General features: G+C 42.1%; 1 protein-coding gene across 7 annotated transcripts in view; it reads left to right on the top strand.

Moving 5' to 3' along the window:
• Positions 1–16,933, top strand: part of PRUNE2 (prune homolog 2 with BCH domain) — a 356,369-nt gene that overhangs the window by 84,827 nt on the left and 254,609 nt on the right. For 5 of the 7 annotated variants that reach the window (XR_007773157.1, XR_007773158.1, XM_050944083.1 and 2 more), the window contains exon 1: positions 867–1,285. Coding sequence is in view for 5 of the 7 variants with exons in the window: in XM_050944083.1 (XP_050800040.1) it covers positions 954–1,285 (332 nt within the window). In the remaining 2 variants the exon portion in view is untranslated. Of the gene's footprint in view, positions 1–450; positions 1,286–16,933 lie in introns of those variants that run through there. The other 2 variants (XM_050944080.1, XM_050944084.1) reach the window with 2 other exon arrangements.

Here is a 16,933-nt window from a genome sequence, read left to right as displayed (position 1 = left end):
CTAATAAAATAAGGTAATGGGACAAAGTAGTAAATGTCTGAGAAAGAGTATTGCTACTAAACAGTAAGATACAGTGTAGTTACTGGATGGTGAAACTTTAACTGAATGGCATTTGGAATATATGTGTCTTCCTGAAACTCTGGACCTTGGAAAGACCTGTATTCTCTTCATTGTAGCTAGATCAAAAACTGGAGGGAGAGTCATTTACCACATATTTGTATAATGCCTAGCATAAAGGACCCCAGCCTCACTGGCCTCTAGGCACTACCACAAAATAAAAAATAAAATAATAATATTTATTATTAATAATTAATATAAAATTCAAGAATAAATTAACACAGAACATAGGCTATCAAAATCAAATAAAAATGGGTTTATTTTACTGGACTCATTTGAAAAACAATAATTTCTAACTGATAAAACTAAAATTTTGTTTGTTTTTCATTTTAGAAGCTGCCAGTGACCCCTTTCATAATGAGGGGAATGGAAGAAATTCCACTGAGAGCCCTGAACTGACAAGTACAGAGAGTAAGGAAGATATGAGGACACAGGTGAACAAAGATCAGACTGCACTAGAGATGGATTACATCCTTGTTACTGCTGAAGAAAATGGATCTGTGAAGAAGGATATCCTTGAAACAAAGGAAGGTGATTTTGCATTTCGAGAAGCTAATGTGGCTGAACAAACAGAGTCTCATGAAGCCTTTTCAGCAGGTTGCTCGGATACCTTTCAGTCAATCTCCATAATAAATGAAAGTAAACAGCAATCTTTTTTGAGTAGTGAATGGGGTTCTTTTCATTTAGCAGAGAAAAGTCCTTCTGTTTTGCCTCAAAGACTGGACGATGAAAAGAGATCCCCTGAAAGCCCTGTGCAAGACCACAGTTGGACAGTGCTGGGCAAAAATGAAGCCAGTGATATATCACCTGAAGAAATTTCAAGCAGGACAGAAACAATGAACTCAGGGTCTGGACATTCTGTCAAAGAACTAGAAACAGTTTTAGACCAGGAATTGATCCATGACAAACAATCTGGAGTTCAGCTAAAAGAGAACCCTCACAAATCATTTGAACAAGAGGAATATTCTCCCTTAGACAGTCTGATGAAAGAGGACAAGAATTCAAGCGTCATAAGGACAGATGCTCTTTTATTGCAGGTTGTTGGTGGTCATGGTATATGGGAAGTGCATTCACAGCTGCATGCTGGAGATGGCATGGTAACTGAACAAGAAATGGAGGAGGAAACAGAGTTTCTCAACAGTGAAAGAGAACTAAATGGAATATCAGGGTAAGGAAATGCCCACACACTCTCTTTATGAGAATCTTCTAGGAAACTATGGTCAGTGTTATTTAAATAGATGGGGGTCATACAAAGGTGACAGCATTCAAAAATAAAGTATTAGTTGTATTTATAGGATTTCTCTCTCTCCTTTTGTAACAAACAGAGCCTAGGTTAGTGATAGCTCAAAGTGAGTCCATTTAAAATTGTTTCATAATTTTGAAGGAGATTATAGGAACCCCAGGGATTACGTTTCCCTCACAGGAATAATTTCAATCCCAGTCTGTGGGCTTGTCTACACCATGCAGCTTTTAGCAACACAGCCTTGTCGCTAAAAGTCAGCTTGTGAAAATGCTCTTTGTCAGTACTTTGTCGGCAGTTTTGCCGACAAAAAACTTCCAGCTCTGTGAGCAGTATTAGCTTTGTCCGCAGCACAAAGCAGCATTCACACTGCCACTTGCATCGACAAGACTTTTGTCTTTTGCGGGGGGGGCTTTTTTAAGTACCAGTGAAAGACAAAAGTTTTGTCGACAACTTCGCAGTGTAGACATACCCTATGTCTCAGAGAAAGTCCCCCCAGGGTAGACTGAATCTGAAGCAGCTGTGATGGGGGAGGGTAGAAGAGGGTTAACAAGAGTAGGATCTGCTACAGCCAGCAGAGAACTGGGAGGACAGCATCAAACCCCACCTGACTCCAAGGTGCTGCAATAAAGATGGGATTTGGAGGGAAGGATTATTTCCATAATTCTGTCAAGAGGGAGGAGAGACTGGAGGAAAAGATGGGGGTTAGTTAGACACAATCCCTTCATCTCTTCTGCTTTTCTGGCAGTAAGCAAAGGACTGCCCTCCTGTAGGAAGTGAAAAAACAATCCTTCTTACATGCAGAGGAAAGAGAGTGAGGGAGTTCAAAGTTCACGTGGGTGATTCCAAGAGCCAGTGAAAGCAGCTGCAGTGCTCCCTTCCTGCATCTCTTCCCACTTTGACTGAAGTGATAGCTGAGGAAATCTGAAAATGATGTTTATTGTACACAGCTCTTTGTGTCTACCACTGGTGCTTCCTCCTTCTCTGCTGAGTATCTCTAGGAAGAGAGGGAGTTGCTGGTGACTACCCTCCTCTGCACCAAGGACTGCAGTATTTTGGGAGTGGAGGTACTTCCTCTGTCTTCCGTCTGCTCCACAACTATCTTTAGGGTGTTTGTGCCTATTCCCCTACCCCACAGCTGCCGAAGAGTCTGCTTTCCTCCTGCTCCTGCCATGATGGAATCCTAGGTGGCTCCCTTTCTGATGTTACAGGAGTAGGCCGGGCTTATTCCTGTTAGGGTCCCCTTCCTACGCCATCATTTTAAAACAATAGTCCTATAACTAAACCTGACCCTCACTTTGTTTTTCAAAGTAAGGATCCTGGGAAATGTGAAGGAAGCTTCTTTTTGGGAATCAAGTAAAAGGATTTAATTGGCTTGTTCTTGCTTTGCCCCTTTACAGCTGCAGTTTAGTGGCATTTTTTTTAATGGGGAAGTTATTCATATGAAATGCTAGATACTGCCCCTGTGAGGGATATTTCTTATTGCATACCAGCATTGGGACTTAATTGGAAACAGAGTGCTTGATGACATTTAGAACTTCCATTACCCTGCTATAATTGGTTTACATATTGTTTTAGGCGTCCTGAAAATTTCACTAACAAGCAGCAGTACTGACAGTCAGCCTGTTTTCAAGAAGCCCTGCATGCATTACTGCGGCAGCATACACTGATAATTGCATGTACTGACAGCATGTAATATACCAAACAACTACAATTTGCTGGCCAAAAACAAATCACATTTGAATAAGATTAATGTTGTACTCAGTGTTTTTGTAGCCGTGTTGATCCCAAATTATTGGAGAGACAAGGCTTGTATATAGCTGTGACACCACTCTTGAGTATGGTTCTGTGTAAGCTCAAAAGTTTGTCTGTCTCACCAACAGAAGTTGGTCCAATCAAAGGTATAATCTCCCCACCTCATATAAGATTAATGTTGGCAATCTCTGAACCTTAATAGTTCCCTCACTGATTTTTTTCCTCCAGACAAGTTAGAGACCTCTTTCTCCTGTTCTGTTTCAATCCACACATGGTTAAAAAAACCTTCTGTAGAATACTTCAGCTATTTTGTTTTTTATCTCAGATAAACTTTGGTTTCATTCTAAGCGTAGGCCCTGATCCTGCAAACATTTGACTTCAATGGCACTACTTGCATGCTGAAAGTTAAGCACCTGCATAAATTTTTGGCAGGATTGGCGCCTTTGTTGTTCAAAAAACTAACATTGTTGCTGTACAAAACATAAAGGAAGAATATACTGTCCCTATCTCAAATTATTTATAGTCAATAGATGGACAGCACAAGAATGCATTGAGGATGATGGTAGCTTAACTGGTACTGGTTAACATGTATTGCCGTAGAGGAAGAAGCAAATCTTCAGAAGGGGTCTGAAGGCAGAGACGGTCAGTGCTTATCAATTTCTGCACAGTAAAAAAGTAATGCAATGGAAACTCTGTCCCAGTGCTTGACGTTGAGACTTTCATAACACATGTCCAAATGGGACAACAAATCGGAAGGGTTACTTAAGAAAGGTGTGGTTTGTTAGTCTCACAAACGCAAGTCAGCTATAGGCTCTTTAGCCTCCCACTAAAAGCATTTTCAATTAAAAGCTGCCAGATGCTGGCCCTGCTTAAGTCACCCTGATTAATTACATGGAGACAGCATCCTAGGCTTCTCACCTGCCATGCCTTCACTACTCAGTGGTGTTAATGTCTTCACACAGGAAGTGAGAATAATTCTAAATATCCATTTTTCACTGTTATTTTTATGTCACCGCTGTGGGTCTGAGAAAAGTTTTGAAGAAGCAAACACTAAATAGCTAACTTTTTGGTGTGATTCCTCAAAATATGGGGGCTGATTCTGGTCTTACACAGACACTAGAAAAATGAGTCCCTGTAGGCCTGAATTTGTCAAAGTGCTCAGCACCCTCTCCTGGAACCCAATTTTCAGAAGGTCTCAGTCCTGTCTGGGAGCCCAAGTGTGCCAGATTTCCAAAGGAATGCGGCATGTTGGATACTGAGCTCGTTTGGAAGTCTAGCCCAATTGTGGGTTCTGAGCATTTGAAAATCTGGCCCTCTGTTACAGCAACTACTACCAGTGGCAGCAATGGGGTAAGTGCTAGTAGGGGCAAGGCTCAGGCCTTGGTTACACTTGAGAGTTGCAGCACTGGTGGTGGCTTTATAGCGCTGTAACTCACTCCCCGTCCACACTGGCAAGGCACATACAGTGCTGTATCTCCATGGCTACAGCGCTGCTTGTACTCCACCTCTACGAAAGGAATAAAGAGTATAGCGCTGCTGCTGCAGCGCTGGGGTGCCAGTGTAAACAGGGAATAATCTTACTACGCTGTAACTGACCTCCGGAAGCATCCCATAATCCTTTTAAGTAAAGATAACTCTCTTTGTTTTGTTGTGATACCTCTGTTTGTTTTGTTGTGAACTCGGGGCTTCCGAAGCTGCTTGTCAAAAAAAACAAACACAGCTCCCGTTTGCTGTGACAAAGCAGAGGCAGGGAGCTCCCTTTGGAACGCCCACAGCTAGTGTTTGCTTGAAGAGAGGGGGAAGGAAGGGGCTTGAGGAGAGAAGCAGCATGGCAGGTGGGGGGGGTCTGTTTTGGAGCGGCTGCTTATCTGGTCTGTGAGGAAAAAAAACAAAGAGGGCTATTTGCTTTCAGTGAGTGAGAGAGGGGTGGGGCAGAGGGTCAGAACTTGCAAGGCAGCTGCTGACAGAGTGTCGGCTCCAAAAACCCACTCTCTCTCCCCCCCACGCTCCCTGTCACACTCCACCCTACCCCCCTCTTTTGAAAAGCACGTTGCAGCCACTTGAACGCTGGGATAGCTGCCCATAATGCACCACTCCCAATGCCGCTGCAGATGCTGCAAATGTGGCCACGACAGTGCACTGGCAGCTGTCAGTGTGGACAAACTGCAGCGCTTTCCCTACTCAGCTGTACGAAGACAGGTTTAACTCCCAGCGCTGTACAGCTGCAAGTGTAGCCATACCCTCAGGCTTTTCAGAGCATGTTTGTGGCGCAGGGTATGTCTAGACAGCAATCAAAGGGTGGGATTGTAGCTTAAACTGACATACTTGAGCTAGCTTTAATCTAGTTATCTTGGGTCCTGGAGCAGTGAAGTTGTAGCAGCATGTGCTTTAGTGTGGGGAGAACTAGCCCGTCTGGAGCCCTGGGTAATTAGTCACGGGGTGAGCCAACGCTAAAGCTCATGCTGCAGTGGCTTTAGTATTCTGGGGCCCGAGCTAGCTGTATTAGTTAGCTCAGGTATGTCTGCTCAAAGTGCAGTCGCACTTAGGGATTGCAGTCTAGCTAGACATACCCACAGCCAGAGGTGCTGGAACTAGAGGTGCTGCCGCACTGCCTGACAAAGTGGTTTCCAACATATAGAGGGTTTACAGTTTGGTTCAATGGCTCTCAGCACCCCCACTATACAAATTGTTCCAGCACCACTGCCCACGGTGGTAAAACTACCTGAGTTCTGTCTACAGTAACAGCTTGCACCTACACTGATGCTAGCTCTTGATATAATACGACTATCATCACATTTTTCTAGAGTGGCCACACCCTATTATATGGGTTTACTCTCCCCCTCTGGCTTTGCAGTGACAGCTAAATACCAAGTGCCTTTCCCACAGCTCCAGGTATTTCTGTTCTCTGTATTAATGTTGAGGCCCAAAGAACTAAAGGAAAGTGAGCCAGTTAGGCTGCTGCTGTGAATGAAAGGGGCAAAATACATATAGGAACAATTATTTACAAGGTCCTGTAGTCATTTTATTAAGCCTGTTGTATAAATGAAGCAATCAGCAACTTGGGAACTACTCTGATTTGGTGTGTGTCATTAGGGACTCTTTTATATGCATTTTAGTGACACATTAAAAAAGAAAAAATATTTCTTTAATTTGCTCCAGGATGAAATCCCTCTGGGGGCTGCTCCTTTGTCTGAAATAAATATCCTGTTTAGAGGATAAAGTTTACAGCAGCAGAAAAGCACAAATTTCTCAATCCAATTACTGGCTGGTTAGCACAAGATACTGCCACAAGAACACCCATGTACTCATGTACAGGAACAACCTATGGATATTCTCTTTTTGGTCGATTGCTGAATCAGGGCCTTCAATTGGTAGAATAAGGGGAGGGAGAAAATGCAGGTTACATAATTGTCGGCCCTCCTCCAGTAACTGTCTGACAGTTCAGCTATGAAAATTCAATGTAGTCAGTTTGACTGTTTTGTTGGGGAAGAAATTATGAATGAGAGACAATAAATAAAAACAAGACATAAAAACTTGAAGCCCCCCTTCCTTGAATCAGTCACTGTCCTGTCACTTCCTAGTGGCAGATCAAGAAATTCCTTGACAAGAGTTGGTAGAGGGGGTCAAGCAGGTTGCAAGAGGGTCTGTAGTAGGCCATGAAGGTCCTCTCCCTACTGCCTAGCCTTGAGTCACCCACAACAATATCAGAAAAACAGAAGCAATAAGAAATGTAATAACACAGGGCAGACTGACCTCATTCACAGAATCTTTTAAAACATTTATTTCTTGCATTAAAATAGGTAAGAAAGACCATAAACCAATGTCAATAAGAGCTGAACACTAGAAATACCAAGTCCTGGCATTTATTTGGCCTCATGTAAAATGCAAAAAGATCTGATAGCACATTATTAATGTCATTCTCATTGGAAAGAAAATATAGCTTTTTATATAGCTTTTCTTATGTGAACAGCCAAGAATGACTAATTTAGAAAGAAAAAATTCATGGAGTACTGTACAGGTCTAGGATGTCTAGAATAACATCTTTCTCTGCTAGCGCTGATATGATGCCAACAGTAAAATTTCCAGAGTTTGAAGGTCATTTTTTTGTGGCAGAGTAACTCATCTTACATAACTATATGAAACTGGATAGTGCCACAGTAATTAAGGACTGGGGCACAATAGATGGTGGTATTAGCTCTCATATAACCACTCTTTTCTGTGCATGTTCAAAGTAATATTTGTAAAATACGTCATTTTTAGAAAGGCTGTAAAATATTGTTGGAAGTATATTCTTGCCCCCTGTCATAACATTTTTCCCAGATCTGGACCTTAGCGTCCAAAATATGGGTGTTAGCATGAAAACCTCCAAGCTTAGTTACCAGCTTGGACCTGGTAAAGCTGCCACCAGCCAGGGATTTACAGTGCCTAGCTCACTGTGGTCTCCCCAAAACCTTCCCTGGGGACCCCCAGACTCAGATTCTTTGAGTCTCACAACAAAGGAGAATAAACCATTTCCCTTTCCCCTCCAGGTGTTCCCTCCCTGGGTTCCTGGAGAGATATACAGAAGCAAGCTCCGTGAATCTAAACAGTGACTCCACCCTCCCTGTTTCCAGTCCTGGAAAACAGAAGTACGGAGAGAGCTAATCTCTCTTCCTCCCTCAGCCAGAGGGTATGCAAAGTCAGGCTAGTAAATCTAACACAAAGAGATTTTCCCCCTGACTTCTTCCTCCCACCAATTCCCTGGTGAGCTGCAGACTCAATTCCCTGGAGTCCCTACTAAAGAAAAACTCCAACAGGTCTTAAAAAGAAAGCTTTATATACAAAAGAAAGAAAAGGACATAAAAATGGTCTCTCTGTATTAAGGTAACAAATACAGGGTCATTTGCTTAAAAGAAAAAAATGAGTAAACAGCCTTATCCAAAAAGAATACAATTTAACACATTCCAGCAACTACACCCATGTAAATACAAAAGAAAACAATATAAACCTATGGTCTTCCTATCTTTGTACTTACAACTTGGAAACAGAAGATTAGAAAGCCAGGAGACAGAAAGATCACTCTCAGAGCCGAGAGGGTCAGACACAAGACAAAGAACAAAGAACTCACACCCAAAAATTCCCTCCACCCAGATTTGAAAAAGTCTTGTTTCCTGATTGGTCCTCTGGTCAGGTGTGTTTTGTTACCCCTTTCCAGGTGAAAGAGACATTAACCCTTAGCTATCTGTTTATGACACGCCCTATCTGTGTTTTGGGGTTGGCGCTTCCCTTCCCGCTTCTCCTCTGGAGGCAGCAGCAGTCATTGGAAGAGGCTCTGTAGGCTGGAGCTGAGAGAAAAATTGATTTTCCAGTTTGGTGGCTAAACTGAAAAATTAAAAAACAATTAAAAAAACAACCCTGTTAGTTGTGAACTGAAACTGAAAAAAAAAATGTTTTCTTGCCAAAACAAAAAACAAAACAAAAAATATTTTGGATCAAACAAAACATTTTCTTTGAACAAAACCAATTATTTTTCAATTTTTTGTTTTATTTTGTTATGTTTTCAGGTGTTTATTACTCTTTTAAAAAACACATCTAGCTAAATTGCAAAATGAAAAATCAAAATGTTTCATTTAAAAATATCAAAACATTTCACCTTTTTCTATTTTTATTTTTTTCATTTTTTATCCATACAAAATTATGTGCTTAATTTGATTTACATTTTTCAGCAAATGTACTTACTGTTCAACCCAAAAAATTTGCCCAGCTCTACTATAGGCATCATCCCAGGTGTGTTTGCATGTATGGTAGATAGTGGTGGTGGGAAATGATAGGAGTATTTCTCAAGGAAAGAGGTTTCATCTCACAAGCACTGGAATTATAGATACTGGAACAACATATGGAAGCATGGACACCCTCCCAGTGATAGCCCTGCCCCTGTTTGTCCCCAGCCAGTGGACTCATGCCCTCACATTGTTTCTGTTCCCCCTTCATGTTTTTGTGTCATAAACCCCTTGCATCCGCCTCCTCCCCTTACCACAGGTCAGCATAGTTGAGGATTAGAAGCAGATTTAAGAATAAGAACCCAGTGGGTAAAATAATTTCTGCAGCTCAAAGGTCAGGGTAGCCATGAACCTCAAGAGGGCTGTCTGCTGGAACAGAAGAGGTATAGCAAAAAAAGGCTAAAGGATGGGGATGATTTAAAAAAAACCCAAAACAAACAAACCAAAAAGGCTGAAGCAGAATGGAAGGGTGAAGGGGGAGGAGATGGAGGGGCAGGAATAAAAGCATGGTTCAGTCTAGGGAACAAGGAGAATTGAGTAAGAGGTAAGGAAGGCAGAATGGCTGCTGGAGAAGCAGGCAGATAAGAAGATGAATTGTGGGTGGTGGAAAAGAGGGGTAGAATGAGCTGGAGAAGGGATCATGAATGCCAGGAAGGGCCTGTTTGAGGAGTCACGATTGGTGAGAGCAGTAATAGAATCAGGTGAAGGGGAGCAGGACAGAAGGGGAGCTGGGCAAAATAATAGATTTTTTAGTTCTTCAGCAATTCTGAAAAAGAAAAATAACCGTTCTGGGTCAAATAAAACATTTTGTTTGGCCCAAAACAAAATGCTTTGTTTTGATTTAAAACATTTTTAATGTTTAAAAAAGAATTTAAAAAGTTAAAAGGAAATTTCAAAATGTAAAGTTGTTTTGAATTGAGAAATCAAAATGTTTAATTCTGAAAATGTGAAAACAAAATATTTCAATTCTGGGGGGAGTTTTGGTGTGTTTTTCCCCAGAAACGAGAAGTTGGAAAAATTGATACAAATTTGGAAAACGTTTCAGTGTTACTGAATCTGCATTTTCCCCTGAAATGTTTTTTTCCATTCTCTGCAGGGGAGGCTTCAGTTCCTTTTCTACCCCAACCCACAGTACTCTACAGGGAGGAGGATTCCAGGCCCTTCTCTCATTTGTAACATGATTCCTGGGGAAAGGTTTTTTTGGCCTCCTCCAGTCACCATCATCGCTCTTCAGAGAAAGGGTCAAATTGTTATGCCATGTAAACAGTACAGGAAATCTTGACTGAGAGAGCCTGTGTTTATATTAGCAGAGATCAGAGATTGTAAAATACCGAGGAGGAAAAAAATTGTGACTATTTCCTGAATAATAGGGCTTTGGGTCAGTTCTGCCCTTCTGAGCCCTTTAGTGTAGACAAATTCAAGAAACTTTGAAAATAGGCTGTGTTATTTAGTCAAAGGCACATAATATAATGTCAAAGCCATTAGTGACTTAGGCCACCCTTTTTAAAGTTCAGATACCAAAATCCAACATTAAGGTGAAACACTGATCCCAAAGAAGTCTATAGCAAAACTCCAAGAGACTTCAGGATTTCACTGTAGATATTTTTCTTCAGGCTGCTCTAGAGCAAGGTTTCTCACACTGGGATCGCCGCTTGTGTAGGGAAAGCCCCTGGCGGGCCAGGCCGGTTTGTTTACCTGCCCCTTCCACAGGTTTGGCCGATCGTGGCTCCCACTGGCTGCGGATTGCTGCTCCGGGCCAATGGGGGCTGCTGGAAGCGGCACCCAGCACATACCTTGGCCCGCGCCACTTCCCACAGCCCCCATTGGCCTGAAGCAGCAAACTGCGGCCAGTGGGAGCCGCGATCGGCCGGACCTGCAGATGCAGCAGGTAAACAAACTGGCCCAGCCCGCCAGGGACTTTCCCTACACAAGCGGCGGCACCAGTTTGCGAAACCGTGCTCTAGTGTGAATCCAAGGCCAGGGTCGGGCAGAGAATCAGGAAGGCCAGCAGGACCCATGGTGTCCTGTCTCTGCTATGTCAGCACAATCTAGGCCCAACAGAGAATCTATCCCATTATGTTTATTAAGCAAAAAATATTTGTTTAAATTTCTTGTAATCATAAACAGCTGGATTTTTCAGTATTCTGCATAGTAGTCCTCTACCTCCATGCTGCTTTATAGGCCAGCCTCCCCCTAGGGAGATCTCAAAGCCATCATCTTGAAACCTGAGGAGAAGTGGACAGGACTTTATTCATTCCTACCACAATTGTTCCTTAATTGATCAGTGTCACTCTACAGCGATGCCAGGCACTCTGGAGACTGAACATATTGCTTTAGTAGTACTTCCAGTCCCTGCTGAAATATAGGATTAGAGACTTGAATGGAGATTTGAACCCAGGTCTGACACATGGTAGAGCACATTATTACTACTGCATTGTTATTTAAACAGCACTGTAGGTGTGCATGGTCCTTTACAAGTACTAAATCTGGCATGGTCCCAGCCCCTTGTACTTTACCATATTAATTGCCATTAGGATGCCACAATGGACGTGTCATAAAAACTGGTCTGGAATTGTTGTCTCAAAAATGCCAATTCAGCAAAACACAAAGCGTGCATGGGAAAAGGTAAGTTTGACCAATTCCTGTGTTGAAAAACTTTTGAATACGACAAACTTTTGAATTTGTCAAAACATCCCATCTGGACATTTAAAAAAAAAAAGTCAATGTTTTGATTCAAAATAACTTTTTGTTTTGAAATGTAAGTTAATTTATAATATTTGCTGTTTTTTAAATCAAAATTAAAATGTTTCAGAATTATCAAAATGAAATATTTCAACTGCCCCAAACTGATTTTTTTTTCCCAGATGATTAGTTCTCAATTTTTTTTGAGATTTGGACATTTCACCCTTATTTGAGACAGGAAAATGTTTCAAAACCTCAATTTTTCCCAGGATGGGAAAACTATTCCTACCCAGATTTACTTATTATATGTTTTTTAATGATATTTCATCATTTGCAAAGATACTATCATCATTTGCAAAGTTACTTCTATGAAAGTAGAAGAATGAAACAGGCATACCCAGCCTGGATGCATTTTAGGGCACTTTAGTAAATACATAATTGACTTCATTCAAGCATTTCCTTTTTCCAATATTTTCTGCATCACTCCAATTTAATAATAGTGAATTAAATTATTGAAGTTTTAACATGATGGAAATATTGAAACTTACTTTTCACGCTTAGCTTTCTTAACATCCTTTATTCCCCCACACTTCCTGCGACCCAGCAAGCCATGCCAACTATCTTTTTGTTGCCAGTTTTGGGATGATACTACCATTGGGATGCTGGAAAATAATTAACATTTTATGCTAGTTTTGCATTGAAGAGCCAGATTTTTAAAAATAGCAGAAGCCAATATGGTGATGATCCCATTTTTGTAAAAAACACCGTTATTATTTACCGCATGCCACACAACAAGTGCTTTATAACCAACTTTTAATACGACCTGGACAGCTATTCCAGTACTAACTCACTTTGTGAATTGTACCTTTTATTTAATTCAGGAAACACAGATAATAGATCTCCTTCTAAAGTAGAAACAATAAAATTATTCTGAATGTAGGTTGTTGCCAAAGCGCATCTGTTGTACGAAAAACTCCCCCCTCCTGTCCAACCCTAGTTTTTCTGAATAAATGTACTACGTTCTGTTCACTGTAGATCAGCTGTACTCAATTTCAGCTCAAAGTATTAACAATGCCAACCACATTCTTGCAGTCTGATCCACACAGGTTGACCCTCACTCTGGCAGCGAGTCACAGTGAAGTCAGTGGGGCTCGGCACAGGGAATTTAATGGTAGTAGATCTAATTGTAGTATTGGAGACTTAGCTTTTATTACATTTCTAATTTCATTGGGGTATGTGATTATCAGGTTAATAATGACATAATTGCACAAGTTGTATGCAGTGTAGTTGTAGCCGTGTTGGTCCCAGGATATTAGAGAGACAGTGTGGGTGAGGTAATCTCAGAGTACCTTTCCCAGACCTGAAGAGCTCTGTGTGGCTCAGAAGCTTGTCTCTCACCAACAGAAGTTTGGTCCAATAAAATAAATTACCTCACTCACCTTGTCTATCATTGCAGAAGCATAATTTTTTACTATGGATATTTTTTTCCCTAAGTGCCCAGCATAACATGAGATTAAAATTTCAGACACATTGGAAGTCTGCTAGTAAAACCAAAACCAAACCAAACCAATACAAAACCCAACAACCCCACCAACAATCAGAAAGGAACTTGATTTAAAGAACTGTTACACTGGCTGCAGCACTACTAATCACATTTCTACAGCAACATCTTTGAGAGGGAGCATGTTTTATAGCTCTTTAAATGCTCAGTAGTTGTCTGTTATCTTTAAAAGGTAAGTGAGGAGGGCTGATTACTCAGGAGATTGATAATGGAATCCAAGATCTTTCACTGCTGGAACACTGATTCAAATGCAGCACGAGATGACAATGTCTGAATCTTTTTTCAAGGAATTTATAGACAAATTAAAAAAAATAGCAGACCTATGCCCCCTAGATGGTTGTGGTCTAGGGGCTTCATCGTGCAAACACCCCTGATATACTTACAGTCTGGCCAAAAGAGGAGTTTCACAAACCAGCTGAAGTTAATACAGCCTCAGGGGCTACTGACTTCCAGTGTACCCCCTCTCCAGGACTATGAGGGAAAAATCCAGGAAAGCCCAGCCCACTCCCCTCTTTTTCTCCTTCTCTGTAATACTGGAAGCACAAGGAGACCATGCCCCCAATGGGGCTTTCACAGAACCAGGATCACCATGCTCCAGGGGAAAAAAATTCCCTTTCCCGCAAGTGCAGGTTCCACATCTCCTGTGCTCTCAGAGGAGAGCGTAGAGCCTTTAGTAAAGCCCCTGAGATATTGTTTTATTGAGCACACCCTGCACCATATGATGGTTTTAATAATATTTACATTTTCATAACTAAACTATTAAATTGAAACAAGTCATCTAAAGCACTCTTGAATCTATATATGTTATATAACCACAAGAGGCAAACAAAAATGAGGGCTGGGATGAGCTGAATCCACATGAACTTTTGTCTCATCTCTCACTGCAAGCTTTCCTGAGGCTCTGAAATGAAACAGGGAGCAGCTTTTCACGACAGACAGCTGATTCCCCGTATAAAAGTTTGAGGATACTGTGACAGAGCTCCACAGGACCATTACAAAAATATTTCCCAGAGATAAAGTTCCATTCAGCTCTCTCTCATTCACCCAACCAGAGTGGCTGTGGTTTCTGGTACATACAGCAGGCTACCCGAAGGCAGGTGATCATCCTTATTTAGAAGTACCACTAGTCATGTGACCAGAAAATGGTGGAGGATCTGTATTCCCAGTAAACTGCTACAGGAAGAGGGATGCTGAAGTGCAGCAATAAAGCATCTGTATTATTTTCCCTTTAAAAAAAAAACCCTCCTCAAGTCTTTGGAAGGTAAGCATCTCTTTGCATTATGAGAATGATATGCAAAGTGCTTTTCTGGTTAACAGTTCTATTGTTGCAGTTCATTCAGAGAAAAAAGAAGGGATGAGAGGAATGTTTGTTAGCAGGATGCAAAGCATCTAGTTCCTCATTACTGAAAATCAGGCAGCTGTATTTTAATTATGCTGCAACTCTTTCTGAGAGGCGCTTACATCCATTCGATGGACTTGTTTTGTCGGGGCAGACTGGTATTAATTAGGGAACAAAACTTCAGTGTACAATCCATCACCTAACACTTCTGATTACAGTGTATTTTCAGTTCATTTGCATAGCTTTCAGGGCATGGGAAGGGGGGAGAGAAAACCGAGGCATTGTCATTGTGTTTTTAAACGATTGCTTAACTACTGTCATAGCAAGAATTTGAGACAGCACTAACAGTGCAGTACTTGACAGTCTATTGTTTTTGGTCCTTTGCTATCAACTGAAGCATGTAACATTTCCTGCCCACCCTTGCAACACCCTTTTAAATTATTGTAGTATAAAGAGTCTTGTAACCTTGTGAGAGAGCAAGGGATCTTTTGCTCTCTCTCACAAGGTTACAAGAATTTTAAGGTTACAAGGTTAAGAATGTCAACCGATATGAGTGCTGAAGAACTATTGCAAAAGTTGCTTTGTACAGGAATTACTTTCATTCCTTTTTAGTGTCAGGAGCTTACCAGTTTCATTAGCTCATTTTCATTTTTTATCTGTGAAGAGAGAATGGAAATTGTTCTTGTGGAGGCATTTTTGTAAACAAATACTTTTATCTAGTCCAGAGAAATGACAGTGGTGCAGAACTTGCAGAACATATATATAGAATATCTAACTATGACATACTTAAAACAGCGTGGGGAGGAAATGTGTTGTGTTGGTAGGTGTAGTTAAGTACCATTTTGAGTAAATGAGAGGTTACAGTTTGGACTCATTTATACCTCTTAAGAAGCAGAGCTGTACTGGGGAGGGGGAGAAGGCACCCAGCAGTGCCAGGAGGCATCATGCCTTTCTTAGGGTATGTCTACACTACGGGATTATTCCGATTTTACATAAACCGGTTTGTAAAACAGATTGTATAAAGTTGAGTGCACGTGGCCACACTAAGCACATTAATTCGGTGGTGTGCGTCCATGGTCCGAGGCTAGCGTCGATTTCTGGAGCGTTGCACTGTGGGTAGCTATCCCATAGTTCCTGCAGTCTCCCCCACCCATTAGAATTCTGGGTTGAGACCCTAATGCATGATGGTGCAAAAACAGCGTCGCGGGTGATTCTGGGTAAATGTCGTCACTCATTCCTTCCTCCGTGAAAGCAATGGCATAAAATCATTTAGCGCCCTTTTTCCTTGGATTGCCCTGGCAGACTCCATAGCATGGCAACCATGGAGCCTGTTTTGCCTTTTGTCACTGTCACCGTATGTATACTGGATGCCGCTGACAGAGGCGGTACTGCAGTGCTACACAGCAGCATTCATTTGCCTTTGCAAGATAGCAGAGATGGTTATCAGTTGTTCTGTACCGTCTGCCATGCCATTGTAAATTGGCGATGAGATGATGGTTATCAGTCATTCTGTACCATCTGCTGCTGTCATGGGTGCTCCTGGCTGAGGTTGGCCGGGGGCGCAAAGACAAAAATAGGAATGACTCACCAGGTCATTCCCTCCTTTATGTTGTATCTAAAAATAGAGTCCGTCCTGCCTAGAATATGGGGCAAGTGTGCTAGAGAACCAGTGTACCAGACAGCACAGCTGCTCCGTGTCAGATCCCGCAGAAATGATGAGCTACATGCCATTCTAGGAGGTGCCCCTGCAACAGCCACACCCATTGCTTCCCTGATCCCCCAACCCTTCTGGGCTACCGTGGAAGTGTCCCCCCATTTGTGTGATGAAGTAATAAAGAATGCAGGAATAAGAAATACTGACTTGTTAGTGAGATAAAATGAAGGGGAGGCAGCCTCCAGCTGCTATGATAGTCCAGGCAGGACATTAAACGGTGCAGGGGAGAGGAGCCCAGCATCCCGCTGCTATGATAGTCCAGGCAGTACAGAATCTTTTCTTTAGACATGAAAGGGGGTGGGGCTGATGGAGCTCAGCCCTCAGTTGCTATGATGAAGACGGTTACCAGCCGTTCTGTACCATCTACTGGGAATGACCGGGAGTCATTCCTATTTTTACCAAGGCGCCCCTGGCCGACCTCACCAGAGGCCAGCCAGGAGCACTCACGGGCTGATGATGACGATGGATAGCAGTCATATTGTACCGTCTGCCACTGGGGAGGGGAGGGGAGGGGATGCTGCAGTTCATTGCCGCAGCATCGCGTCTACCAGCAGCATTCAGTAGACATAGGGTGACATTGAAAAAAGTCAAGAAATGATTTTTTTCCCTTTCCTTTCATGGGGGCGGGAGGGGGGGAGTAAATTGACAAGCTATACCCTGAACCACCCCGGACAATGTGTTTGACCCTACAGGCATTGGGAGCTCAGCCAAGAATGCAAATGCTTTTCGGAGACTGCGGGGACTGTGGGATACCTGGAGTCCTCAG

This window comes from Gopherus flavomarginatus, chromosome 3 (assembly GCF_025201925.1).
Source record: "Gopherus flavomarginatus isolate rGopFla2 chromosome 3, rGopFla2.mat.asm, whole genome shotgun sequence".
Lineage (NCBI taxonomy): Eukaryota > Metazoa > Chordata > Testudines > Testudinidae > Gopherus > Gopherus flavomarginatus.
Note: the sequence above shows the minus strand (reverse complement) of the source record. Positions and strands in the feature narration are given on the sequence as shown.